The following is a 27,921-nucleotide window of genomic DNA, read 5'->3' as shown; positions in this document are numbered from 1 at the left end:
AAAAAATATATATATATATATATAAAAGTTTTCGACTTCTCTCTGCCCCCCTCTCCGTTGCTTTAAATATATTTAAATTCTGAGGGGGGCGCTCAGAAATATTTCTCAGAGCTGAGGCACTAAGATGGCCGCCTTGAAATTATTTTTAAAACAACCCCCCCCAGCACCGCCACCCCCTCCATGAAGAAAGGGAGAGGGGGGAAAAATCCCCTTTTAAAACAAAATGGCTGGCTTAATATTTCAGTTTTCACCCCCCCATTCTCCTCCCTGTTACACCCCCATCTCCAAGCCTCTACCCAGAAACCCACAAATTTCTCCCTTTTTTCATAACTGATTAGTGCACAGATTAATAGAGATATTTTCCTTGTGTACTGTGTGTGTGTGAGTGTGTGTGTGAGTGTGTGTGTGCGCGTTGGGGGGGGCATGAAGGATTTCTGCATAAAACAAAAATGGCTGCTCTTTCTAACTCCCCCCCCTATAAAAAAATATTTGAGGGGGGGCATTAATCAGTACTCATGCTCAGTCTGACATCAGCATAAATTGTTAAAGGTTAACTAGTTAGATACTAGTCCAACTAGATTTAAATATTTTTCTTTTCTTTACTAGTCTCTTCCTCCCCACCTCCCTTCTCTTAAAGAAAAGCTTTTTTTTTTTTTCTGAATACTTCAGAAGGGAGTGGTTTGATGTGAAGGTTTTTTTTTTTCCCCTTCAGGCATTGAAAAGGAAAAGATGAAATATATGTTTATATATAACTCTTTCTACATACCTCACTGAAGTCAAAACGCATTTAATTGTGTACGTATCCTTCAAATGAGAAGCGGGGCTGGATTTTTTTCCCCTTTCTTTTAAAAAAGTGACAGAAATTCTAGTGACTTTTGGGGGAGAGATATGAATAGATACGATGATTGAGGTTTTTTTTTTTTTTTTCAAAGGAGTCCATGTTTGATTCTCCCCTTTGCCCAGCCTTTTCAGTGATTTATAATTGTTGTAAATTTTATCTGCACTCTTTTCTGCTTTACCTCACCTCCCCTCCCCCAATGGCTCGACTATAAAATTCATCCGACTTGGGAAATTAATTGAGGGGTCAGGAGTACAGATTTTTAGAATAAAGGGGAAAGAGTCAAATCTGAAAAATTGTGAAATTGTTTTCTCTTCTCTCCCGTTGCAGTATATTTCCCTTTCTCCATGATCTCCGACACTGGTAAAGTGGAAGAAACTGAGGTATGGTGAAACAGAAAAGTCTCTGGGACTGAGAAAAAGACAGAGGTAGGGGTCCCCCTGGCATTTGCATCCCACTTGCCTGGCCCATGATGTCCCACTGTACCCCAGTGTTTATCTTAGAAGTGGTGCCGAGAATCAGATGGAAGGTTGGAAAGGTGTCCCAAAGTAGCTTTCTCATCCAGAGATCCACCAGGGAAGTTCTCTAAAACTCGCATCCTGAGCAGTGCCAGCCCAGGATGGAGGGCGAAAAGCTCACTTCTACCCTTTCTTGTCCTTGTCACTTTTCCTAACTCCAGCTTCCTCCCATTATTTTGATCTCCCTTTGCCCCTTCCTTGCTTCCCGTCCCTTGCCCGGGAATCCTTTCTCTCCTGGGTTATTTCTCTACCCCTGAAGCGGAGCTGCCAGCCTCCACTGCCCCCCAGGACCAGCAGTGCTCAGGAGGTCCTCAGGCGGGAGGGGTAGGTAGCCAGCAAGCAGAAAGTAGTAATGACAGGGAATACGGTGCCACTGTTTGCTTAGGAGGCTGGAATGTTCTTTATTGATACGCCACCCCCCATACCCACACACTGATGCACTTGACCGAGCGAGGATGTTCCATCTTTTCCTTGACCTGGCCCTTGGGAGTCTTTCCTGTGTCAGTCCGTGCCGAGTCTACTCCTGTCCCTCTTCTGTTCCATTCTGTTCTGTTCCTTCTCTCAGTCTCTTTGTGCGAGGCCATCTGGGTAGCTCTCTCTTTCTGTACAGGGGGCTTCTCTGTATGTGGGATTTTATTCCCTCGGCGACACTGACTTCCGACCCTCCGGCTCTCAGGCTCTGTCACCCCTAAGTGACTTTCCACCTCTGTCTTGTTTCTGTTTACTTCTGTCTTCCGGGCTCTGCCTCCATGTGTCTGTCTCTTCCTCTTGTGGGCCTGGCTCCCTCCTCTCCCTGGCCCCTCGGCGGCTTGTGTCAGGGAGGAGTGCCCCACGTGGATGTGGGCCCCCCCTGCACATCGTGTGTGCCGCGGCCTCCCTGCCTCAGTGCCCCCGCTTCGTGTGCCCAGCACCCCCGCCCGCCCGCCGCCATGTGCCAGGAGCTGCAGGTGCGCGCCCCTGTCCCCACAGTCACACCTTCAAGTGCGGTGTGCGGTGTGGATTTGCTCGTTTGCTTCCTTCTCCCTCTCGCCCATGTCCCCCTCTGCCCGGCCGCCTCTCCTCTCGTCTTTTCTCTCCCACCGTCCTCTCTCGCTCTGCCTCCTTGGATCCCGGCTCCCGCCTGCCTCTCTACCTGCTCGCTCCTGTTATGGTGTCTGCCTGCCTGTCTGCTCCTCCCTGACTGGCTGGCAGCCTCTCTCTCTGGTTGTCTGTCTGCTTCTCTGGCTGTCTGCCCACCACTCTCTCTCCAGCCATCTGTCTCCCCGCCTGCCTGTCTCTGTCACTTTTTTAGCCTTCGTCTCTTGGTTTGTCTACCTTCCAGGCCCTGCCGTGCTTCCCTCTCTGGGTTTGCCTCTTCTCTTGCTCTTCTGCGTGTCCCTCCCCTTATTTACGCCTGCTAAGCTCCTGATTTTTCCTGCCTCCCGGTCCGTCCGTCTGCTTGCCTGTTGCGGCTGCTCGCCCCCCGGCCACTGCCTGCCTCTTGCCTCTGGCTGCATGTCTGCTTTTGCTTCCTTGGCTTCCCCAAAGCCGCTCTCCATCCACGGGGGTGGCCTCTCTACCCCAAAGCTGTCAGCGACTCCCTCGCCCCGAAGTCTCTGGGCCTTCGTGCCGCATCGTGCGCCCCGCCTTTGCTCCTGCTTGCGCTCGCTCGAGGCGGGCCTGCTTCTGCGGCTGCTTGTTTCCGGCTCCTTGGATGGGCGGCCTGCCCCCGGCCTTTCTGCCTTCTTCCCAGCCTCCCCTGCTCTTCCCGCCTTTTTTTGCCGTCTGCCGGGCCGCCTCTCGCCGTCGACCTCTCCGCCTGCTCTTCTGCTTTCGTCGTCTTTGCTCGTCCCTCAGCGTCCCAACCGGAAGCACACACGCGGCACGAAACACGTGAGGCGCTGGCGGTGTCCCGTGCTGCATGGGCCTCCCCCCGGCCCCTCGCCGCCAGTCCCCTGCTCGTCTCCCTGAGGCAGCCGCCACTTGGCGCTTCTCGGATGTCGTTCCAGAGCAGGGTCTCCGCGGATCTAAGTCTCCTTGCCCGGCGCTGCAGTCCTTCCTCCTCCTGTCCTAGTCTTGCCGGATGCTTCTTTCTCTGTCACTGTCACTCCGCCTTCCTGCTTCACTGGGCCTGCCGGTTCTTGCTCCTCGTCTTGTCGATCTCCTCTCGGGCACCTGTCTTTCGGACGCACTGGCTGCTGGCTGCTGGCTCCTGCCCGCCAGTACCCGCTGGCGCTCATGCCTGCCAGGCTCCTCGTCTGCACAGCGAGCTACCTGGGGACAGCGCAGCTCTGCCGGTCCCCTCATCGCGCAGCCACGTATCAACTGGGACAGGACGTGGGGGCCCCGTACAACTGAAAAGTACCATGTCCTAAGTTAGGTAGCTCGTGGGCCCGGCTCGTGTGCCCGTGGAGTACGCGTGGGCCTGCCCTGCCTTCCCCACACGTCCGTGTCACGCGTCTGTGTGTGGCCTTTACAGGCCTCTGACTCTCGATCCCTGTCCCACGAGTGTGTCTTCCTCCCGCTCTGAAACACTGCTTCCTCCTACCACTTTTCCCTTTTCCTCCTTCCCGCCGGTGCCTCCGCCCTGCCACCTCGGGGATGGTGAGGCTCAGTCCTCGGGGGAAACACACGGCGTCTGTCCGGGTCTGCAGGAGGACGACCAGGAAACTCTGGCACAGAATGCGCTGCTCTTTGCCTGCCCGTGTTCTGCACCGTGCTGTTGGCCTCCGCCCCTGGGCCTCTGTCCCCTTTCTCGCCCTCCCTCTCTCACTTCTCTTTTCTCGGTTCTGTCTTTCCCCTCAACTGTCTATCTTCGGCTGCATTCTAGCGTCCCTCTGATTGGCCACCTTCCCCCTCTTCTGTCTGATTGGCCTGCATCCTTCCATCACCCCATCTGTCTGCTGGATTCTCCCTGTCTGCCTGTGGTAATGTATGTGATGGCACTTTATCAGCCACAGAGCCCCGTGTGGCATCAGACAGTCTTATCACTTTGTCTTCTCTCTCCTTGTCCTCTTCCTTCCTCATTCTGCCTGCCTTCTCTCTCCCCCCACGCCCGTTTGTCCGCCCGTGTCTCCCCTGGCGCTCTCCTCGCCTCCTCGTCACTCATTCTCCTCCCCCCGCCCCCTGCCAGCCTGTCTGTGTGTCTGTCCTTACGCCTTTAATCTGGGCCCTCACATCTCCCCGTTCCTACATGCTTGTCTCCCCACCTGCCAGTGTCAAAGTGGATGCCACTCCCTGCCTTTTTCCATCCCTCCATACTTCAAAAACTAAAAATCAAATACAAAATTAAAATGCCATACGACTCATGGCTAGAGGTGAATGCTTTTTGTTTTTACTGAGAAGACCATTAAGTTCTGAACAAGTAACTTAAGCATGCAGCCTGTCAAATGCAAACCAGAAATTAGATGCCCCCTCCCGCCAAGAAAGAACTAGAAGAAAATTGTGAGAAACTCCTAAGCCACAAAAAGATTATTTCCTTAATGCAAAAGCAAGAAGCTTACCCAAAGCAAGAGCTTCTTATTTTTTTTTTGGTTCGTGGAAAGTTACAAACCCTTCCCCCAGGAAAACAATATACAGTTGACCCCTGAACAACACGGTTTGAACTGCGTGGGTCCGCTTACATGTGAATTTTTTTCAGTAAATATATTGGAAGATATTTTAGAGATGTGCAATAATTTGAAAAAACTTGGGGATCCCTGCATAGTCTAGAAACATCAAAAAAATTAAGAGAAGTTTAGGTGTTTCACGATGGGTAAAATACATGCAGATACAATTTTATTATTTGCTACCTTAAAATCTTACCCAAATCTATTTTTTTAAAAGATTTTATTTATTTATTCATTTGACAGAGACAGAGACAGCCAGCAAGAGAGGGAACACAAGCAGGGGGAGTGGGAGAGGAAGAAGCAGGCTCATAGCGGAGGAGCCTGATGTGGGGCTCGATCCCATATCGCCGGGATCACGCCCTGAGCCGAAGGCACACGCTTAACCGCTGTGCCACCCAGGCGCCCCCCCAAATCTATTTTTTTAAAGTTCAAACTTATGCACAAAAACACTTAGAGACAACATGCTATCTTTTCCTTTCTGATGTCCAGTATTAGTAACGTGCGTCCCCCATGTGTAAGGTCTAGAGTGCATCGCATCCTATCGACAGTGTAGACAGACATACTGACAGATGCTTCATCTTGTAAACAGGTGACGTAAACTTAGGTATCAATAACTATAGCCTGTAGACATATTTTCCTTATGATTTTCTTACTAATGTATTTTCTCGCAGCATTATTGTAAGAATACAGTATATAGTACATATAACATGGAATATACGGGTAACCAATTGTTTATGGGGTGAGTGGGGCCTCTGGTCAACCGTAGGCTGTCAGACGTTATGGGAACTCAAAAGCTTTTCCACTGCACAGAGGGTCAGCACCCCTAACCCCTATGTTCATAGATCGGCTGATATATGCAAAATACCATGTCTGTTTCCACGGTGTTAGGAACACCCGGAAATCTGTGGACCCCAGGTTAAAACTCTGACGTAGGGACCAGTGACAGCGATCGGTAGGGCACTGATGTGTCCTCGTGTCACCAGGCAGGTCAAAGGACTGAAAAATCACTCTGCAGTCTGTGATTTTCTACTCAAGGAAATGTTAATAGAGGTTCCTAGGTGTCTTTTGAAATATATAGATGAGTGATAATGAAAGTCATGTAAATAACGAGAATATTCTAGACTTAACCATGGAATTTTAGAGAGAAGCATATCTAGACCAGTGGTTTCCAAATGGCTAAGTAAGCTTGCTATCTGTCCTTCCCTGGGAAGGTCGTTCCTTTGTTTTGAGATCACATATTTCTTCTATAGATTTTTATGCGGAGTAAATATAGAATGTAACAAATATATGTTACATGTATATGTATGCTTATATATTAATATATGTGTTAAAAAGGTCCTTTCTAAAAATGAGGAAGCTCTGTATGGAAGGAGGTCCATAATAGATTTTATGAAGGAAGAGACAGACTTTCTATATTTCTGTACAATTTGAAAATTTTTCAACATGTACTTTTTTTATAATTATACAACATTTTAACTGTCTTTTTACTAAATAACAGAGTTAGGCATATAGCTTTGGGTTTTGTTGTTCTTGCTGTACTTAAGACAATAAAAAGTCAGCAATTCCATGTTGATCGCTGACTTTTGGGGTTTTTTTTTTTTTCCTTTTACTGGTTATCAAAATCCAAACGTCTGGGATCTACAGCTTTAATCTAACCTCTTCTTGATTTCCCGAACAGAGAATCTTCAGTCCTCATGTATCACATTCCTGATTTGCCGTACTTGCACACCACCCTGTTCCCCTGTATGCTTGCTGTTTTTAAGTCAGTTCACTTCAAGTCAAAAAAATTCCTTCAAAGTTTTGTTTTTAAAGTTTATTATTATGATTTTTTAGTAATCTTTACACCCAACGTGGGGCTCAAACTCACAACCCTGAGGTCAAGAATTGCATACTCCCACGAACTGAGCCGGCCAGGAGCCCCAAACAAATGTCCTTTAAAAAGTAAATTTCAGGGGCCTGGGTGGCTCAGTGGTTAAGCGTCTGCTTTCGGCTCAAGGGTGTGATCCCAGAGTCCTGGGATCGAGCCCCGCATCGGGCTCCTCTGCTGGGAGCCTGCTTCTTCCTCTCCCACTCCCCCTGCTTGTGTTCCCTCTCTCGTTGGCTGTCTCTCTCTGTCAAATAAATAAATAAATTCTTTTTAAAAAAAAAAGTAAATTTCATATTATCGAGAAATGATACCTATAAATCCTTGATTTGATGGGGTAATTACTTCCTAATTTATTTTTTTAGAATCTTTGTATTTATTTAGAGAGAGTGTGAGCAGGGCGAGGGGGAGGGGGAGAGGCAGAGGGAGAGAGAGAGAAGCAGACTGCCTGCTGAGCACGGAGCCCAATGCGGGGTTCAGTCTCACCACCCCGAGATCATGACCTGAGCCAAAATCAAGAGTCAGACGCTTAACTGACTGAGCCACCCAGGCACCCCGTTCCTAATTTATTTAAATACAAGTAATTATTAAAATAAAAATCAATAAAAATAAAAGTATCTTGCATGCAGTCAATGGTGTTGAGGCCATATTGTAGGAAACCTCATTTAATCTAATTTTGTAGATACAGAAATTGGGGTCCACGAGCTGAAAGCATTGCCTAAGATCAAGTTAGTTGTTAGGGGGCGCCTGGGTGGCTCAGTCGTTAAGCGTCTGCCTTTGGCTCAGGGCGTGATCCCAGGGTCCTGGGATCGAGCCCCGCATCAGGCTCCCTGCTCGGCGGGAAGCCTGCTTCTCCCTCTCACACTCCCCCTGGCTTGTGTTCCCTTTCTCGCTGGCTGTCTCTCTCTGTCAAATAAATAAATTCTTTTTTAAAAAAAAAGGTAAATTTCATATTATCGAGAATTGATACCTATAAATCCTTGATTTGATGGGGTAATTACTTCCTAATTTATTTTTTTAGAATCTTTGTATTTATTTAGAGAGAGTGTGAGCAGGGCGAGGGGGAGGGGGAGAGGCAGAGGGAGAGAGAGAGAAGCAGACTGCCTGCTGAGCACGGAGCCCAATGCGGGGTTCAGTCTCACCACCCCGAGATCATGACCTGAGCCAAAATTAAGAGTCAGACGCTTAACTGACTGAGCCACCCAGGCACCCCGTTCCTAATTTATTTAAATACAAGTAATTATTAAAATAAAAATCAATAAAAATAAAAGTATCTTGCATGCAATCAATGGTGTTGAGGCCATATTGTAGGAAACCTCATTTAATCTAATTTTGTAGATACAGAAATTGGGGTCCACGAGCTGAAAGCATTGCCTAAGATCAAGTTAGTTGTTGGGGGGCGCCTGGGTGGCTCAGTCGTTAAGCGTCTGCCTTCGGCTCAGGGCGTGATCCCAGGGTCCTGGGATCGAGCCGCATCAGGCTCCCTGCTCGGCGGGAAGCCTGCTTCTCCCTCTCACACTCCCCCTGGCTTGTGTTCCCTCTCGCTGTCTCTGTCAAATAAATAATAAATAAAATCTTAAAGAAAAAAAAAGATATTCATCACAGCAGTATATGTAATAGCAAAAAATTGGAAACACCCAAATTTCCAACAATAAGGAATCGCTAAATCAACTACCCAACAATTAAGAAAATGAGTTACATCTACGTGTTAAGATTCTTTCCTGTATTACCGAATGGCAAAAAGCAGGCTGCAGAAAAATATATACATTATAATATCATTTAGTTTATGTTCAAAGAAAGTAAAAACAATGCCATATGTTTCTACTGATACACACACACACATAAATGTCTTTAAAAATTCAGGACATAGGCTGGGGCGCCTGGGTGGCACAGCGGTTAAGCGTCTGCCTTCGGCTCAGGGCGTGATCCCGGCGTTATGGGATCGAGCCCCACATCAGGCTCCTCCATTGTGAGCCTGCTTCTTCCTCTCCCACTCCCCCTGCTTGTGTTCCCTCTCTCGCTGGCTGTCTCTATCTCATAAATAAAAAATCTTTAAAAAAAAAATTCAGGACATAGGGGCACCTGGGTGGCTCAGTCGGTGAAGTGTCTGCCTTCAGCTCAGGTCATGATCTCAGGGTCCTGGGATCGAGACCCCCACCCCCACCCCTGCATCAGCCTCTCTGCTCAGCAGGGAGTCTCCTTCTCCCTCTGCCCCTACCCCTGCTTGTGTGTGCTCTCTCTCTCTCTCAAATAAATTTTAAAAATCTTAAAAAAAAAAAAAAGAAATCATTCTTCACTAATCTTTGAGGAGAAATACGTAAGCCAGGTATAGTCAGTGGATATAATTGTAAGTGTTAAACTTTTGAAAACAGTAGTGAGGTTTTAGTTTAAAAACAAATGAAAGTGTGAAGGGAAGGAAGGTATAGAAGAGTATGCATATAATATGGTATGTTGATGAAAGAAAAAAATATGTACATATCCATGAAGTATTTCTAGAATATACGAGAAACTGTAGTAGTCACCACTGGGAAGGAAAACATTTTTTCGCTGTGCATCTTTTAAAGCAGGCTGGAAATTTTTTAGTGACCAAGGGTGATATTTGAGTTCAGACATAAACACACCAAAACCGTTAACTAATAATATGGGGTAGTGATAATTGCTATGGGCCGTAAAATCGGAGAATTCAGAGAAGAGAGACCCTGGTGGGGAAAGGGCGGTCCCTGAAGGCCTTTCATGTGTACTTGTGTCTGAAGTAGGTCCTCCCCCCAGAGCAGCAGATAGCAGGAGGAAGGGCAGTCTATGGCGATTGAGAAAGTATTTAGCAAGTAGTGTGTTGACCCCATCTGGCTAGGGCGGTAAGGTCATGATAGAAAGTTCTAGTAGATGTTGGTAGCTCTTGAAAGGGTTAAGAACTATTAGTGCAGAAGCCAGAACCTTGGAGGAACTTGAAGAATGGGCGGGGGCGAGGAAAGCCAAAGGGAAAACAGAAGTTGGTCGAGTGGTAGGCGCACCAGACGAGGAGACAGCTTCTGGAAGGAGGCATCGTCGGGACTGCCGGACGCTTCATGGAGGGCAAGAAGAGCGCCAACTGACCGGTCCTCGAATCGTGACCTACAGAGTTACCGGACGGCCCAGCGATTTCAATCTCAGCTGTCCACCTGGGAGACTTGGAACGTGTGTCCCCACAAAAGGAGCGTTATTCGTGAGAACCCCAAAGCAGGGGCAGCCCAGGTGCCTATCAGCTGATGACTGGAGAAACGAAATAGAGCACATCCACACAGCGGAATGTGACTCAGCCATAAAGGGGAACAAAGTAGCAAGCGCACAGCACGGGAGAACCTTGACTGCATCACGCCAAATGCACGCAACTAGATACAAAAGGCCACGTATCGTTCTCCTACGAGATGTCCAGAATAGGTCAATTCACAGAGGCAGAAAACAGAGTAGTGTTTGCCCAACTTGAGGGGAGAAGAGCGTGCAGAATGATGGCTAATGAGTAGGAGATTAGTTTTGCAGGGAAAATGCTCTGGAATGAGAGAGTGGGGGTAGCTACACACTCTTGTAAACCTCATACTACAAGCTCCTGACCTCGACACTTGGAAATCATGAATTTTATGGGATGTGAATTATATCTCAACTTTTATTTATTTATTTATCTTAAAGATTTTTATTTATTTGACACAGAGAGAGACAGCCAGTGAGAGAGGGAACACAAGCAGGGGGAGTGGGAGAGGAAGATTCAGGCTCATAGCGGAGGAGCCTGATGTGGGGCTCGATCCCAGGACTCCGGGATTGCGCCCTGAGCCGAAGGCAGACGCTTAACGACTGCACCACCCAGGCGCCCCTCAACTTTTTTTTAAAAGGGCAAACTGAGAAAAGTATTGTCTTTGGCAGTGGGTCACCTTTTTTTTTTTAATATTTTTTTTTTAAGATTTTATTTACTTTTAGGGGCGCCTGGGTGGCACAGCGGTTAAGCGTCTGCCTTCGGCTCAGGGCGTGATCCCAGCGTTATGGGATCGAGCCCCACATCAGGCTCCTCCGCTATGAGCCTGCTTCTTCCTCTCCCACTCACCCTGCTTGTGTTCCCTCTCTCGCTGGCTGTCTCTATCTCTGTCTAATAAATAAATAAAATATTAAAAAAAAAAAAGATTTTATTTACTTTTAGAGAGAGCACCGGAGTGGTGGGGAGGGGCAGAGGGAGAGAGAGGATCTCAAGCTGAGTCCCTGCTGAGCGTGGAGCCCGACACCGGGCTCGATTCCACGACCTGTGGGATCATGACCTGAGCCAAAACCAAGAGTCAGACGCTCGACTGACTGAGCCACCTACACGCCCCAGATTTTAATTTTTTAAAGTAATCTCCACACCCAGCCTGGGGTTTAAACCCACACCCCCAAGATCAAGAGTCCCACGCTCCACGACCGAGCCAGCCAGACACCCCAGCAGTTGGTCTCCCTTCAAGGTAGTTTTGGTGAGGAAGTCAGATGTCAATTAAAGATTATGAGAAACCATTAAAATGTTATTTATGGAGGTTTTTAATTTAAAATTCTTACCTATTATTGAGAACTGTTCCACCAGCTCAAAAGAATAGACGTGACCTACATCGGCCACAAAGAATATTACAGTAGACATGTGATTCCATCATCTGGTTTAATAAATGTAACCATAGTAATATATTTTAAAGCCTGTCTGATCTCCCTCATTCCCCATCCCCCCCCCAGCTCTACCCACCCAGTATCCTGAATTTTGTTATTGTTTCCATGCTTTTTCTTTGAGATTAGGTCCCTCCCTACCTATCACTTCTCAATTTTGAGAAATTTCAAACCTACAGAAAAGTTGAAGGTGCCCTGTGGACACCTGTATACTTTTTTTTAAGTTTTTATTTAAATTCTGGTGTGGTTGACATGCAGTGTTACATTAGTCCGGGGTACAACAGAGGGATTGGACACCTCGTACATCACCGGGCACTCATCCCAGGCGCCCCCCTGAATCCCCACCCCCCACCTCCCCTCTGCTGACCTTCTACAGTCTTCTGTACAGCGAAGCGTCTTCCTTGGTTTCCCTCTCTCTCTCTTTTTCCCCTTTACTCGTTTGTTTCTTTTTTTTTTTTTACCATTTTAAAAATTTTAAATTCAATTAATTAACATACAGCGTGTTATTAGTGTCAGGGGTAGAGGCCAGTGATCCATGGGTTGCATGTCACACCCAGTGCTCCTTCCATCGGGTGCCCTCCTTCATGCCCGTCCCCCGTTACCCCATCCCCACCCCTCCCGCTCCAGCAGCCCTCAGTGTGTTCTCTAGGATGAAGAGGCTCTCATGGTTTGTCTCCCTGATTTCGTCCTGTTTTGTTTTTCCCTCCCTTCCCCTATGCTCCTCTGTTTTGTTTCTTAAATCCCACCTATGAGTGAGATCCTGAGGTATGGGTCTGACTCTGACTTATTTCACTTAGCTTTAATTATCCTTTCGAGCCGCATCCATGTTGTTGCCCCCCTCTCCCCAGACCCCCGCCAGCACCCGTCGTTCCCTGACTCGTTGATACCGACTGACTCTCCGAGACTCACTGACTGTGAACCTTTCTCCCCACTGACGAGCTGGCATAAGCAAGTGTTTGTGATCTGATTTCGCTTTGGTTTTTGGCCACTTGGTTGGGGTTTTTTCAGGAGTACGTTTTGAGTTTGTGCAAACGTAAACTCCTGTGTGAGCACCATCCAGGTAAAGATATAAAATATTTGTAGTACTCCAGAAGTTTCCAGTGTCTTCCCGGTCTGTGCCTCTTCTGGAGACAACCACTGCTCTTGTTTCTATCCTGATTCCCTTTTAACAAGCTACAGTCTAATGTGAGTTGTGTAAAACACTGTAAAGTCATACATGTAATATAATCGCAGCCCCGTGGGAAAAGACTAGGAGAAAGCGGGTGAGATGTTAGTACTGGTTTCTGCTGAGTGATCAGAGTAAGAGGGATTTGGTTTTGCATCTTGATGCTTGCCTACCTGGAATTTTCTGTAAAGAGCCCATGTTCTACAATGAAAAATAAAACTAAGCTTAAAGAATTTTAACTTAAAAGACAGACAGGAAGAGAGAGGAAGTGGCATTAAATATTTGGTCACAGAGTTTGGTAGTCTCCAAAAAATAGTCTGCAGTAATGTGGCCAATTAGTCTGGAGACCCCATACGTAAAGGAATCTATTTCTTCTTCTTTTTTTAAGATCTTATTTATGTATTAGAGAGAGAGAGCATGAGCAGGGGTAGGGGCAGAGGGAGAGGGAGAAGCAGACTCCCCGTGGAACAGGGAGCCTGATGCGGGGCTCGATCCCAGGATCCCGGGATCATGACCTGAGCCACAGGCAGACGCTTAACTGACTGAGCCACCCCGGCACTCCAAAGGAATCTATTTCCTCATCTCCGGCGGTGACGTCAGGTCCCCCATCCCAGGTGACAAGCCCCGCTGTGAGACTCCTGAAGCCTGGCTGGGCCTCCCCCGCCACCCCGCACCGCCTTCCTGGCCGCGTGTGCTCGCGCTGGTCCTGCCCCTGCATTCGCTGAAGACGGGCACCTGGCTCAGTCCTGCCCTCGACTCCCTAACCAGACCTTTCTGTCCATTCCACGCCTGTCCCACCTCTGCACTTACCTCTTCCGAAACACTAGATTCAAGCCCGTGCTTTGCTTACAACTTTCTGTCCCTCCAGCTCTCATCTCTCGGCTGTTCTTGGACCTGTAAGATCATGTAGTGCCTTCCCCGTCCGTTATCCCTGTCCGGCTTAGAGCCCGTGCTCTGTCATTTCCGCCACTGCCTTGCCAGGTGTCTCGCCGTCCCGCCCTTGCCTTCCTCCCACACACCTCACACCGTGGCCACTTCTGCTGCCCCTTTGTATCCAGCATGCACAGCGCTGCCCAAGGAACCCCCATGCCCTGCCGACCAGCGTCCCTGCTCAGAAATCCTTTTCCTTGGCCCGCCGCCTTTCAGTTATCCGTGGTGACCTTTGCAAACCTTCCTCGCATTCCTCAGACCTCCTCCATCCTCCTACTCCAGAAGGAAACCTTATCCTCCCCTTCCAGGAGCCGGATCACCCGAGGAGAGCTCCCTGGAAACAGTGGCACTGAGACACTGAGACACTGAGCTTGCGGATTGGATTTCCCTCCTCCCTCCGGTGGGTCCCGTCTGAAGCTGGTCCCTTGCGGCCCGGGGCTCCGCCTCCCACCGCTGCCGACTTCTCAGGGACTAAGGGTTCAGGGTGCTCCCTTACCTCCCCTTCTACTTGCTCCTTCTCAACCACATCTCCTTGACTTTAAAAGAAGTCCTCTGGGCACCCCGCCCCCAGCTGCCACGTTACCTCCCTGTGCCCACCCACAGCCACCAAGCTTCCAGAAAGAACGCCCTGCTTCACTGTCCACTTGCCTACTCACACTCTAGCTCTGAAGCTGCCACTGTCAGGAGCCCGACAGCCTCTGGGTTGCCAACACAGAGGCTGTTTCTGAGTTCTTAACTTGCCACCCCCTTCTCGAAATAGTCCTTGCTTGGCTTCTGTGATCTCACATCTGCTTACACTTCTATTGCTGGCTTTTAGCGAAATCCGTTCCCTTGCTCTTGGTTGAGGAGGAAGCTCTAAACCCCAAATCATTGGTCTTTCTCTTCTTCTCTGTTTGTTTTAATCCCGCACTGATGGAAATCCCGGTCATGGAAACTGAAGGGTCCTGTACGAAATGACCAAAACCAACCCTTTCCTCCCTTTTGACATTACCTTTTAACAATGTCTTAATACTTCTCCATTGGCTGGCCAGCTAGAAATGCCATCTAATGTCAGCCGTTTGAACAGAATTTCCCTGACACCTTTCCTGGCTGATTAACTATCTTTCAGATTATAGATCTGTCGTGGTAAATGCCAACCCCACTGGCTCCCTCCTGCCCCTTGGCCTGCTCTTGGGCCTTTTCGCCATCTCACTCTACTGACAACAAGAGTCATTTTCTTTTTACTTATTTTTTTTAAGATGTATTTATTTACTTTGCAGAGAGCGCATGCACGTGCACAAGCAGGGAGAAGGGCCTGAGAGAGAATCCTTAAGCAGACTCGTGCTGAGCGTGGAACCCGACACGGGGCTCAATCCCATGACCCTGAGATCATGATCTGAGCTGAAATCAGGAGTCAGACGCTCAACCGACAGAGCCACCCAGGTGCCCCTGAAAGTCATTTAATTTTAGACCAAATTAGATATGATTAGTAAATTTAAATCAACTATTTTTTTTTAAAGATTCTATATTCCAGGGGCACCTGGGTGGTGCAGTAGTTAGGTGTCTGCCTTCGGCTCAGGGCGTGATCCCGGAGTCCTGGGATCGAGCCCCACATCAGGCTCCTCCGCTGGGAGCCTGCTTCTTCCTCTCCCACTCCCCCTGCTTGTGTTCCCTCTCTCGCTGGCTGTCTCCCTCTCTGTCAAATAAATAAATAAAATCTTAAAAAAAAAAATAAAGATTCTATATTCCAAAACTGCATGACTCCTAACATGTGCTCCAGAGCCAAGTACTGAAGTCACCCCCTCCCTCCGTCAGAGTCGGAGCTTTGCGGTCAGGTAGCACCTGGACACCCCGCTCCCCCACTGACGAAGTGACCTTGGGCGACTTCTCCCTCAGGTCTCACCCCCCCCCCCACGTTGTGTTTGACACAGGGACGTCAGGGCCGCCCTCACAGGGCTGTTGGGAGGATTAGGGGAGCTAACTTGCAGAGATCACAGACTGTAAGACCCTTGAAGTTGGTAGCTCTTACCCTAAATAATCCCATACCCTGTGGGCCATTTCTCACCGTAGACAGTCACCTAACGCGACTACAGGTGAGAGGATTTGCGACCTGGGCTACGAACAGCACCTTCCCCTGAGGGAGCTGAGGGCTGCTGGAGCTTCTCCTGCTCCCAACATCTGGCCCCATTTCCAGGCTCTGTCCTGCTTCCTGTAAACAAGCCCGACCCGGGAACGTAGGAAACGAACGAGGTTCTGTTGGGCCCCGTTCTCCCCGTGGAGGCACAAACACTGTTGTTGGGTTGGAAACCAAATGTTCGTCACAGATACGGTCTACCAGTTCTCTAATCGTGACAGCTGTTACCTGGATGCTGAGGAATGCCAAATCTCAGGAAATCCCGCAGGAAACAGGCGTGACGAAATTGTGGCTGGGACGAGGGAAGGAGAAGAAAAGGAAAATTCGGGGGTGGCCGTCCAAAGGGCCTTGGGCGCTGCCGGGCGCTCTCCCGTACTCCAGCTCATTCGGTCTTCCCAACAACACTGTAAGGAGCTTCTGTTCAGAGTGACCGTGTCCTGGTTTATGCCTGTTGTTCTTCGGGAACCCTTATGTCTGTTATTCATGGCTGACAGCTAAACAAATGGGGTCTTAAGAAAGGAGAGTATTCGGCGTGTGGTTCCAGAGCCTTCTGCAGCTGGATTTCCTCTGTGACCGTCCGGTTGTGTCTCATGAACAGCAGCTTGACTTCTCTGATGTTTGACCATTTCGCTGTTGGCTCCGTCCGGGGACAGCCAAGTCCTGGTCTTGACCTCGTTAGAGGGCCTCACACGGTTTACCACCCCCTCCTCTCAGATACTGTCCTTGGCTTCCGCGGCACCATTTTCTCCGATCACTCTCTCCGCTCCCGCTCTTCTCCATGCTCGAGGAGGGGCTCGTCCCCGCAGATGGCTGCAGTGACTGTTGAGAGCCCCACGCCTCACCCCCGGCCCGAGCGCACTCCAGGACCCTGTGCCGTGCACGGAGCCAGTAAGATGCGACCGTCTGTATTTGTGTGCCCCAAAGTGACTTCACGGCCAGCTCACAACACCTCACCTTCCGTCCCCCATCAGAGGCCCCTTCTCCCCAGCGGACTCTTCATCCTCTCAGTCCCCCCTCCAGGGCCAGACAATGGGGTGTCATCCTCGTCTCCTCCCTCTGCCCCAGACCTGCCCCCAGGAAATTACGGAGCTCGGGATTCTGCCTTCGCTTCAGTCCATCTACTCTGACCTCCGCGGCCCCTAACTTAGTCCTGGCCGCCTCTATCCCTCCCCTGGACCCATCCTCCATTTTTCTCCCCTCCCTCTCTCTACTCCAGTCCCTTCTCTTGACATTGTAGACAAGTCACCTCTTTACAATGCAAATCCGACTGCGCCATTGTCCCTAGAAAACCCTTAACCCTGAATTGTACACTTTGAAAGGGTGAATTTTATAGTGTGTGACTTATATCTCAACAAACAACAGCCAGGTTTAGGAAGCTTCAGCTGACCTGTTCTGGCATCAACACCCCTCATTGCCCACCCTCCCCGGCCTCCATCTCTTAGCTTTGCCTTCTGCTCCCCAGTTCTCCACTCTTACCCCGAAACTCTGGGCTGTCTGTGCTGTTTATTCTTCGCAGGAAGCCTTCCGTCCTCCCCTTGCTCCTCCCTGGTCTCAGGGTCCTGCCCTTCGGGTCTCAGGTGGAGCCGAAGCTTCTCCCAAAAGCCTTCACTGATCTCCCCAGATGGGGGTTGGGTGTTCCCGAGGCGCCTCATACTTAGCCTTTTTGTGGCATTCATCTCCTCTTTGTTCCTTTCATGGATATTGAGTGACTGTTCTGGGCTGAGCCTGAGGGAGGGAGGTACTGGGCTGTCTGCCCTCCTGGACCCTCGAGTCTAAGAAGGGAGGAAGGTGAACACTAAACTGAATTACACCAAAACTTTCATTGCATTGAGAGGGAGAGAAGGAATATTTGACATGGTTGGAGGGGTCCGGGAAGACTCACCGGAGGAGGTGACACTAAGCAGAGCCTCTAAGGGGCAGGAGCTGGCCAAGCGAGGAGTCGGGGGTGGAGCGTTCGGTGCAGGGGACAGCGGGTGACAAGGCCGTGCCAGAGGGAGCCTGGGGGGTTTCGGAAGTAAGATCTCACGTCCAGCACGGGTTTACTACAATGTGACTCTGACCCCCGTCCGTCCGAGCAGGAGGCCAATTTTCCAACCCCCGGATTGGAGGCTGGCTTCCTCCTGCTTGTCCAGAGCTACGGTCATCCCGCGGCCACACTGCCTCCGTGGGGGGCCACACGGAGGGGTGCCCATGGCCAGCAGCACTCAGGGCGGTGTCACTGAGCCCCTCTGCAACAAGTGGGTCCTGCAGCTCGGGGCAGTCCATGCGGCTGGCTGGACTCCTCTCGGAACCCTGCCCACATCCCAGGTCCATTAGCAAAATAAAGATGCGAGTTGTTTGAAGGCTCCTGAGTCTTGGGCTGGCTTTGATCAGCAGCGACAGGCATCCTATGTGTGTCCCCATAGCGGGTGGCAGGTGGCAGGTGGCGCAGCTCCGGGTGAAGTGGGCGCCCCACGGCCGGGTTGGTTTGGAGTCCGTCTCGGCCGCACACTACGTAGTTGCGTGACCTTTGGCAAGTCCCTTCATCTCTCTCTGCCTCCGTGCCCTTCGTTTGCCAGTGTCCATACAAACAGTACTTCGGTTTGTCGCGACGGCGGCCGCATAAGTGATGGACGCAGGTGAACGCAGGTCCCCAGGCGATGCGGACCGGCCCGCGGCATCGCCCCGGCCGGCCTCGGAGCGTCTGACCGCCACTCTCTCGAGCGGCTGTGTTTGTTCGTTTTTATAGCAGTTGCGTGTGCGTGCTTGTGCGTGTGTGCGTGCTTGTGCGTGTGTGCGTGTGCGCGCATACACGGCGTGCAGCTCTCAGTGCCATCTGCAGCGATCCTGTCTTTGCGCTTATAGTGTCTCGCTCCAGACTGTAGTCCCAGCGCCGGGCCGTCACGTCTGTGTCCGCAGGACCCGAAACCGGCCCGCGCACAAGGCGTCTGATCACTTTCTGTGGTTAACGAGTGGACGAGCCGCGCTTGCGCGGGACTCGCGGAAGCCATTGCTGGTCCCGACCCGGTCTCCGGACGATCCCTCTGCAGCAGCAGTCCCTGCGGTTGTTGTGGGCGTCCATAGAAAATACACGGTCCCACATCGCTCGCAGCCAAGGGTCCTGTGTCACCTGCGTCCGATCACTGAGATGTGCTCAGAGATCTGCGAAGGACGCTGGGAAAATGCCTGCTCGGATCCAGGCCCTGCCCTTCCCCCCTCCCCTCTTCCCCCTTCCTGCCCCCGTGCAGGCCAGAAGTAGAGCGGCCAGACAGGCGACAAACGTGAGGCCCACAGCTGCCGGGGACACTGATGGCCTGCCCCGTGGAATGACGGCACCAGACTGTCAAATTTGGTAAAAATGAACTTTTGGTAGTTAGGCCTCAGCCCCCAGCCTTCTGTTCTTTGCAGCCAGATCCGTTCTCAGTGACCCACTGGGCGGAGGAAGGTCTGCCCGGAGGGGCTGTCCGGTGAGGGCAGGGGGACATTTCGTCTTCCTCACTGCCCCAGAAGAGGGCTGGCGGAAGTCGCCAGCACAGATGTGACTGACCACCTCTCCGCAGCTCTCTTCCAACAGTCAGCGTGCGCCAGCAGCCAGGCCTTCCCGTTCTGCGTCTGTGTGGCCCCGTTGTTCCAACACTTCACAGAGCCTGGCCTACGGGCCGCCCATTCCTGGATAATAAATACAAGTACGCATTGCCCTCCACACCAGGCGTCCTGTGGCTGCCGCAGATACAGAGATGACCGAGTCAAGTGGCGGAGGCCGTCCCGACAGCAGCAGCGCCCGGGCTGTACGGGCTGCGCGCGTCAACCTTATCCCGCCGCCGCCGATGACTGGGTGTTGGGGTCACACGTAAATGCGAGACCCCCTGACTCTGCTCCAGCGCACATCCAGATCGGAATCCGGGACAGTGGTAAGAGGCTGCAGACTAGTCGTAAACCTCGCCCCCGGTCACAGCTCTAGGAGTTGCTGCCATGGGAACACGGGTGACAGTCCAAATAGAGCACAGGTGCTGGGAGTCCCGGGACTCCATTATATTATCATCTTCGGTATTTTACTTTTGGGGTCTTTCAATGACCCATGTGCGTGTGCGTGTGTACTATTTCAGGGCAGAGGATTGGGCCGTTTTGAGAGCAATGGAAATGATAGCACCTTTCTCCAAAATAACATATATCTGAGCTTGCTCACACGTGCAAACACACACACACACACACACACACACAATTTAGAAACACCTTTGCACTTCTGGAGATCCAGGTTAAGAATCCACTTGCGATTTGCCCCCGAGGGTGGAAACTTTCCAGACCATAATTTGGTCCTTTATCATGTACTGTCTTCATTGACCTTTTCATGTGTGTATGTTTTATCCCATTGAGAAGGCCGCCCCCTGCAAGGACATTCGGGGCTTTATTCTCCTCGCTGATCTGTGCTCGCAGGGACCACGGCTCGGCTTGTGGCAGTAGAGTCCTTTGAAGTCGGTGTGGTTTACTGAGGATGGGCAGCGTTCACTGTTCCAACTGCCACCCCAGCCTGCTCCAAAACAAGGGAGGTCCCACAAGGGGACTTGCCCCGCCTCGGCTCATGAGCCGTTTACTTTCTAGAGGTTTGGCCGAGGCCTTATTTACATACCCCTCACGCAAATAGCCAGCCTGGGATCTGTAGAGGACAAGGTAGTGCCTCGTGAAAAGCCTTACTGACGTGCACACGCCCCCCCCACACACACACACAGAGGAGTCGATAAGTATTACTAAAGGAATGTACTGTATTCTCTTTGAAATGCGTGCTCATTATTCCTTCCACAGCTCTGCGCTGTCGCTGGAAACACACCCACACCTGTAATCAGAGCCCCTACCTGTGCGACCGCATGGGTCTTATTCCTCAAACTGGACCCCTTTCCTGCTTGTGGACAAAATGTAGACCAGAATGTAGCCTAATGCTAAAAAAACAGTAGCCATGTGGTGTTTCCTTTTTTTCCGATCCTTCCCTCCCACCTGTACATTTCATTCGATTGTAACCTCTTTATAACTTGGGCACGTTTTCCCTCCGCCCCCTAACTGCGACCCTGTGGGCGATGGCCGCCACCTGGTGGCCACATGGGGGAATGGCAGGTGGATTTCCCCCAAAATCTGGGGAGAGGAAGGGCTCTAGTGTCTGGTCTTCCTTTTGAGGGGAAGCAGGAGAGAGAGGCCTGTGACAGCACAGTCCTACTTCTGGGTCTTGCCTTGCCTCCCAGGACACAGCGTCCCAGCCACACGTTATTATGGACAGATAAGTTCACTCAACATTGGACGTCATTCCATCAAAATGTACTGAGCAGCAGAGGGGCGCCTGGGTGGCAGAGTGGTTAAGCGTCTGCCTTCAGCTCAGGGCGTGATCCCGGCGTTCCAGGATCGAGCCCTACGTCAGGCTCTTCCGCTATGAGCCTGCTTCTTCCTCTCCCACCCCCTGCTTGTGTTCCCTCTCTCGCTGGCTGTCTCTATCTCTGTCAAATAAATAAATAAAATCTTTTTTTAAAAAATCGTGGTGACAGCGCCCATCTTACGGAGTAGATGCATTAAGAAGGGCGTAGGAGGCACACAGCCCAAGATCTAGCCTGAATTACCGACTAACCCTTCCCTGCCTTTCTTCCCTTCGGGATTTCAACTATCGAGTCCTCTTCAGAAGGGAGATGAGCCAGTTCTGTGTGGCCAGCAATAGACACTTCCTGTTCCTGTCTGTGGACATCCCATCCTCCTGCCGTTCCCATCACTGCCGTAAGTGCTCCCATCCCTCATCCCTGTGTAGGACTTCTTCTCTGACAGCCAAAAAGTTCTGCCTGGGCTCTGGCTGCCTCCCTAATCCAACACACTTCATCTTCTCGTGTCATTCCAGAGGGTTAATGAACGTGCTTCTAGCGTTCACCCTAACTTCGTCTGAGCAGATCATAGTGGGCCTGGGGACCAGGACCTGTACGCTTCAGAAGGATCCAGACACCGCAGGCCAGTGTCTGGACTGGAATGGAGGTCTCCATCCGGCACCCGCCCCTCCCCCACCTACAGGGCACAGAAACAGCCACACTCAAAGTACATCTTGGGTCCACAGAAGCCTTCGTCTCCGTCCCTACAGGTCCGTGAGGTCATCATTGAAGTACAGCAGGATTGCAGGCGTGTAGAGTGTGCCGTCCATGTTGAGATGGTCAAATTCTTCATCCTCATCCCGGATCCCATTCTCTTCCAGGGTATGATCCATGTTCAGCTTCTTCCCCTCATATTTCCATGTGTAGCTGGCAGCATGTGCGTTATAGGGGAGATAGCGGTGTAGGATTTCCCACATTGATTCCTGGGCCCCCACCTGCAGAACATGAAAGCGCCCCACCCCCCAGGATTCTGGATGGGACACACACACACACACACACGCAGGTGCATGGGCCCCAAGCCAAGGCCAGGAGCCCAGAAGATGATAGTGCTGGGATCAGAGTGCCTCGCTTGGCAGATAGCATTTTTAGGCACTTCTCAGGCCCCCAAATGAAGCCAGGGCTCCAGCATGCAGTGAATGGCCCCAAAGTCTGACCTGTCTTTGTGGCAGTTGCTTCTAACAAACGAATGGCCCTAAAGGGTTAGAGTCACCGCCCCCTCCCCACCTCCTTTCCACAGAGAACATTAATAAGAGTCTGACTGCAACTGCTATCCAAAACACAGCATGTGAGCGCTTCCAAAACCACCGTCACTAACGTGCGTGAACCGCTGCCCCCGGCTTATGAGGCAGTCTCTTGTACCCTGCGATCCGGCCATTCCTCCAGTTCCCAACCCCGCAGACCTAGGCGGTCTGCTCTCCTCGGCTGCCCCTAAAGAGGGGGAAAATTCTGCTCCCACTGGCTACGGAGAGCCAATGGCCTAAAGATCTCCTCGAAGATTTGCTGGGATTCCCAGTTCCCTCTGACCCACCGCCGGGCACCGGTTCTCACCTCCAGGGTGTGCTCCTGCGACGTGAGTGTGTTAATGATGCGGATGTTGCGGGTCTTGGCAGACAGCCGCCCCACCTCATAACGCACCCCCTGCCACCAGGGCTTCCCGAAATCATTGGCCCAGTCCGAACGCGGCAGCTGAGGCGGGACGTGCAGAAAGCGGCCCTGGGGGGTGCGGTATCTCAGCGTACCGGTCAGCGGATCGACGTGCTTGCGGATCTTTAAAGCAGGGATTGGGAGAGGGGCCTCAGGGCAGTCACGACCTCCGAGTTCGGCCAGCTCCCGTCTTTCCTCCCCATCCCGCGGTCCGGTGCCTCCCCCGCCCCCCCCCCAGCCCGGGTTCCCGCAGAACTCACGTCTCTAGTCTTCCGATCGAACCAGTGGCTGATGTCCTGGCCCGCAACTTCCACGATGGGTTTTAGCAGCAGGTCTCCTGGGAAGGAGCAGCCGCCGTCGTAGCTAGCCGCCCAAGAACCAGGAACCTGCCCCCCGACGCACACCCTGACCCTGGCCCAAAGCGCGGGCGGCCCTTACCCTTGTACTTGACAGCCAACGGCGTCAGGTCGTACACGAATCCCAGGTAGGACACCCACAGGTCTTCCGGCACGTTGTGTTGGGCCACCTCGGCCGGCGTGAAATAGCGACGCTGGAAAACTTCGAAGTCTGGCCCCTCCACTAGGCCCCGGCGCTGCATGGCTCTTGCACTATCGGCCACCAGCATCTCTGGTTGCTTCGTCGCCCCTCAGCATACACTCGCTCACTCACTCACTCGCTTACTCACTCACTGCGTCTCCCCGCCTCGCGAGCGCGTTGGTCCGCTGACATAGAAACCATTGTCCCTTTCCGGCCACCGTCTACTGAGCTCAAACACTGGGCGGGGGGGATCGTGGAAGGGCGGGGACTGTGCGCGCTCACGGGAAACGTAGTCTGAGTCTGGCTTTCAAGTAATTGAGTTGCGTCCTCCGAGGTCCGGGGGAAAGCGAACGTCCTCTGTTTTCCGAGTGGTCTGGGCTGGAGGGGATATTTAGGACTGACTGGCGAGGCAGAAAAGCAAGGGAGGATGGGAGTCGAGTGCGATTACGAGAAAAGTTCGTCTCGCTAAATTCCAGGGTTCCTGAAGGCTATATATGAAACTAAAGAGGTGAAACTTCTCGCGATATCTTAAGACAACCGGCGCCATAGGCTGCAGTGAGCCCCAGCCCCGGTGAAGTAGAAGCAGCTCGCGAGATCTCTGCAGTTGCCCAGGAGACGACGACGACGACGAGGAGGAGGAGCGGTGATCTCGCGAAAGAAAAGAGGTCGGGAGCGCTCGCGAGATCTCAGACCGCCGGACCCGAAAGGTTCTTAGGAAGTTGAAGGGCCCCGAGGAGGCCCCGGGGCAAATGGCCGGAGCTGGACCAACCATGCTGCTACGAGAGGAGAATGGCTGTTGCAGCCGGCGTCAAAGCAGCTCCAGCGCCGGGGTTAGCGCGGGCTCGGGTTCTGGGATCGAGGGGCAGCCCGGGAGCAAGAGGGGGGGCCGGAGGGGGAACTGCAGCTCCCGGCAGCCTCTGGGCTCGGTGGGAGCACCCCGAGGGCTGTCGGGAGCTGTGGTTCCGCGGGTGGGCGGCCGCCGGGGCGGCGCCGTCTCAGCTTGTGTCCCGCCCCGCTCAGGACTCAGACGGGGAGCGCGAGGACTCGCCGGCCGCGCGGGCCCGGCAGCAGCTGGAGGCGCTGCTCAACAAGACCATGCGCATTCGCATGACAGATGGACGGACCCTGGTCGGCTGCTTCCTCTGCACCGACCGCGACTGCAATGTCATCCTGGGCTCGGCGCAGGAGTTCCTCAAGCCGTCGGGTCAGTGCCCGGGGGGGTGCACGCCCACCTGGGAATACGGCGGAGCCTCCCCGCAAGGCGCAGTGTCTGGCTGCACCCCTGTTTTTTGGGGCTAGAAGGGGCGGGACCGACGCCGGCCTACCTGCCTGATACTCTCTAACCCTTCTTTCCAGATTCCTTTTCTGCCGGGGAACCCCGTGTACTGGGCCTGGCCATGGTGCCCGGCCACCACATCGTTTCTATTGAGGTGCAGAGGGAGAGCCTGGCAGGGCCTCCCTATCTCTGACCACGATCGCGCATGCTTTACAGACCATTAAACCTGAAACGAAGTGCCTTGTGTCCGAGTAGCTGGCACGTCGGGAGCACTCTCAATGCTCCTTCCCCAACCTGGACGTGCAGGGGAACCGGAGGGTCCCTATGGTTCGGGGGTGGGGATGAATAAGGACCAGCAGGCCCCAGGGTGGGCCCCTCCATCTTCCCTCCCACGCTGCTGCTCCAGAATTGTGGTTGGAGGGGGTGTCATCCTGCTCCGGAAGGCCCATTGTTTCCCTCCCCGGCCTGGCAACACCGAGTTCCTCCAAGCTGGGGTCAGAGAACGGGCTCGGGTCCCCAAGGGGAGCAGGGCAGGCGACAGAGGCCGGGCGCTCTCCACTCTATTGAGGGGGCGGTGACTTTAGGGTCAGGGACGGAGCTCTGGGGTCTGGCCAGGAAGAACGGGCTACCGCGATAAGGGAAGGCCCCCGGGAGGCTGAAGGATGCGCTCTTGAGCCACCGCCCCCCGCCCCATGTTGTTTCCTGCTCCTGGGCACTGGGCGGCGGTGACGGGATTTGTGCCATCCCTCTGTTCACAGGATCCCAGGAACGCATTCAGTTCATTCTTTATTGATGTGTGGTCACTCCTTCCCCTCCACCTCGCCCCCCCCAGCCCGTAAATACTAGAGGAGGTGCACCAGAAAAGGAGGACCCGAGGTTCAGTTGTCCTGGGGGGGTGGAGTGGTGGGGTGTGTGCAGGGTCCAGCCCAGATGTTCAGGATTCAGATCTAGGTAGGAGGAGGAAAGTGGGTTTTCCGGGGTGTGGCGGATTTCCGCCAGCTTTGGGTCCACGGATGCTCCGGTTCCCCCGAAGGGATGCTGGGACCCGGCTTAGGCTGGGGTGGGGGCGGGGTAGGTCGGGAGACCCCGGGGCTTGAAGTCCTTGGGCCGACTGGGAGTGGGGGCAGTCGTCAGGGTGGCTCTTGACTCGAGGGTCCTCAGACCCAGACCTTTCCTGATGTGGGAGCGGCCGGGGACCCCGGTGAGGCGCGGGTTTGCCGCGGCTGCGGGGCGCGCCGGCGCCGGTAGAGGGCTCGGCTGTAGGGCACGAGGCAGTCGGCCAGGCGGAGGCGCAGGCAAAGGCGGCGGTAGCTGGCCAGGGCCAGCACGAGCAGCGGCACGAGGAGCAGGAATCCGGTGACCAGCAGGGCCGTGAAGCCCGGGTCCCGCAGGTGCGCGGTGCAAGGGGGCGCCTGGGAGCGCAGGAACTGTGGGAGGAGAGCAGGCGTCAGGCCCAACCAGGCCGGACAGCCCGGGCGGGGGAGCTGTGGCCCGCAGACCCCACCGCCACCCTCGCCGCGAAGGGCCGCGCTCACCCGCACGCGCCGGGGCGCACGCTCACCTGGGAGTGGCAGAGGAAGCCGAAGCCTAGCATGGTGACAGCGGGTAGCAGGATGGTCCCCAGCACCAGCGCCAGCAGGAGGAGGTTGAAGGCAGCTACCAGCAGGTTCTGGGCCGTGACCAGCACAGCGCAGGCCCAGCAGTCCAGGGGGTCCCGGGGCTCTGGGCCGCCGCCGGGAGCCGGTCGCTGCGCCCCGGGGACATCCGCCATGGCCTGCCTGGCTCCCGCCCGCCTGGGCCGCGGCCCTTATAGCCCTCTTTCCTGCCCCTCCCCCGGCCCGGCCTCTCCCCACCCCCCCTTATCCTGGAATGCGGCTCCAGGATTAGGCACCCCCCAGCCCGAGAAGCGGACGCGCGCTCTGGACATTCCACAGGCGCCTCGGGGAGGGGCTCGCCCCGCCGGGGTCTGCGCGGTTGGCCCGGCCTGGCAGCCCCCCTCCCAGCGCGCGCCCCGCTAGCACCAGCACGTTATCAAAACCGGATGTTTTTCTCTGATTTTATTTTTAATATTAATATTCTCACACAAAAATCACCGAAAATAGGGGTAGGGTTGGGAAGACTCCTCTGCCCCTGGGGCAGAGAGACAGTGCAGTGCGAGGGGGCGGGACTGTAAACCCCCCAGCCCTCCGCGGCCCCAGCGTGGGAGGAAAAAACCACCGACAAAATAAAAATATAGCCCCAGAGAAACTCATCCCGGGGTGTCCCTGCCCCAGTGAGGCCCTGGCCCTGGACTGGTTCACGCTTAAAAAGAAAAGGGGAGGACGGGGGTGTGAGGGGAAGGTCCGTGTTTTTAAAATTGGCCGGGGCTGGGAAGGACGGGGTTCCTTTTCCTCATAGTTCTTTCTTTAAAACTTTAAATTTTTTTTATTTATTTATTATTATTATTATTTTTTTTTACAAAATACCATTTCAGTTCCCACTTCTTCCCCTACAGTACAGGAGTCGCTCACCCTCAGGCGGGGTTGGGGTCGGGTCGGGAGTGGGGGCCTGGTCCGAGAAAGTGCAGGACGTCGGGGAGGGGAGCGGGTTTTGAGCACCATGAGAACCCGGCTGGAGCCGCGGGCGGACGGGCGGAGACGGACGGGCCGGGCCCGAACACACACTGGGGCGCAGGGAGAGCCCGGCGGCGGGCGGTCCCTGGAGGGGCGGGCAGGATAGCTTGGGGGGGGGGGGNNGGGCAGGATAGCTTGGGGGGGGGGTGCGGGAGGTCGGGTTTTCCCAAAAATGAATAAATAGAGGTGAGTGGGACTGTTATAAATTAAAAACCAAAAAAACAAAAAAACCCAGAAAATACAAATCATAACCAAGTGAATAAACAGAGACATGTACAGGGGTCACAGCTAGCATTGGAAGTAAAAAAGGAGGTTCTGGGGGAGGGGTAAAGCCCATAGAAAGAATCTCATTAAAACCTCGGCTGCCGTAACGTCTATGTACATACACGAGCCGCGTGCATCTGCGCCGGGCGGGCGGGCGGCTGGCAGGCGTGAGGGAACCCGTATGTGACCCCCGCCGCCGCCGGAGCCTGGTCCTTGTGTCTGTTGCTAGAAAGGCCAAAGTCGGTGAGGGGAGGCGCTGGTGGGCGAGGGGCTGCCAGCCCCCTCCCCCGTCTCCCATTTTTTTTCCTTTTTTCCTCTTATTTGTTAAAAAAAACTTTTTTTTTTCTTAATAAATTAAGTGAAGGGGAGCTGCCAATGGGGTGGAAGGGCTGGGCCCGACCCCCTTCCCGGCCAGAGGCGGGACCTAGGTCCAGCCCAGGCGTGTGCTGGTGGCCCCGCGGCGCCCTGCGGGCGGGCGGGGCGTCCGGCCTCATCGCGAAGTGCTGGCGGGGGCCTGCGGGGAGAAAGCGGGCACGGGGCTCAGCGGCGGG

The 27,921-nt window shown here is 53.2% G+C and overlaps 3 protein-coding genes and 2 long non-coding RNA genes across 7 annotated transcripts; 3 read left to right on the top strand and 2 right to left on the bottom strand.

The window, feature by feature from the left end:
• The first annotated feature begins 320 nt into the window (after positions 1-320).
• Positions 321-20,577, top strand: LOC105239855. Its single transcript, XR_002143756.2, has 5 exons — positions 321-795; positions 1,169-1,266; positions 13,861-13,952; positions 15,602-19,555; positions 20,445-20,577. It is a non-coding gene; the product is annotated as an uncharacterized LOC105239855 (long non-coding RNA).
• A 728-nt stretch (positions 20,578-21,305) lies between these two features.
• On the top strand, positions 21,306-22,589 carry LOC117796967. The gene is made up of 3 exons (XR_004621766.1): positions 21,306-21,395; positions 21,748-21,859; positions 22,275-22,589. It is a non-coding gene; the product is annotated as an uncharacterized LOC117796967 (long non-coding RNA).
• LOC100469265 (cytochrome b5 domain-containing protein 1) lies at positions 21,394-23,507 on the bottom strand. 2 transcript variants are annotated; one of them, XM_002924440.4, is made up of 4 exons: positions 23,120-23,507; positions 22,942-23,018; positions 22,586-22,804; positions 21,394-21,972 (listed from the first exon to the last, which is right to left on the bottom strand). In XM_002924440.4, exons 1-4 carry the CDS (start codon positions 23,304-23,306, stop codon positions 21,742-21,744), a joined length of 714 nt encoding a protein of 237 aa, XP_002924486.2. In that variant the 5' UTR covers positions 23,307-23,507; the 3' UTR covers positions 21,394-21,741. The 2 variants fall into 2 exon arrangements, with proteins under 2 accessions (XP_002924486.2, XP_034503051.1); XM_034647160.1 differs by having other exon boundaries at positions 21,754-21,904.
• A 361-nt stretch (positions 23,508-23,868) lies between these two features.
• NAA38 (N-alpha-acetyltransferase 38, NatC auxiliary subunit) lies at positions 23,869-24,731 on the top strand. Of its 2 annotated transcripts, XM_011231346.3 has the most exons (3): positions 23,869-24,048; positions 24,239-24,422; positions 24,575-24,731. In XM_011231346.3, exons 1-3 carry the CDS (start codon positions 23,968-23,970, stop codon positions 24,685-24,687), a joined length of 378 nt encoding a protein of 125 aa, XP_011229648.2. In that variant the 5' UTR covers positions 23,869-23,967; the 3' UTR covers positions 24,688-24,731. The 2 variants fall into 2 exon arrangements, with proteins under 2 accessions (XP_011229648.2, XP_034503052.1); XM_034647161.1 differs by having other exon boundaries at positions 23,869-24,422.
• A 485-nt stretch (positions 24,732-25,216) lies between these two features.
• Positions 25,217-27,915, bottom strand: TMEM88 (transmembrane protein 88). Its single transcript, XM_034647162.1, has 2 exons — positions 26,056-27,915; positions 25,217-25,921 (listed from the first exon to the last, which is right to left on the bottom strand). The coding sequence occupies exons 1-2, from the start codon at positions 26,263-26,265 to the stop codon at positions 25,652-25,654; spliced, it is 480 nt and encodes a 159-aa protein (XP_034503053.1). The 5' UTR covers positions 26,266-27,915; the 3' UTR covers positions 25,217-25,651.
• Between the last annotated feature and the right edge of the window lie 6 nt (positions 27,916-27,921).

Source organism: Ailuropoda melanoleuca, chromosome 17, assembly GCF_002007445.2.
Source record: "Ailuropoda melanoleuca isolate Jingjing chromosome 17, ASM200744v2, whole genome shotgun sequence".
Lineage (NCBI taxonomy): Eukaryota > Metazoa > Chordata > Mammalia > Carnivora > Ursidae > Ailuropoda > Ailuropoda melanoleuca.
The sequence above is the reverse complement of the archived record's forward strand: the minus strand, read 5'-3'. Positions and strand labels throughout refer to the sequence as shown.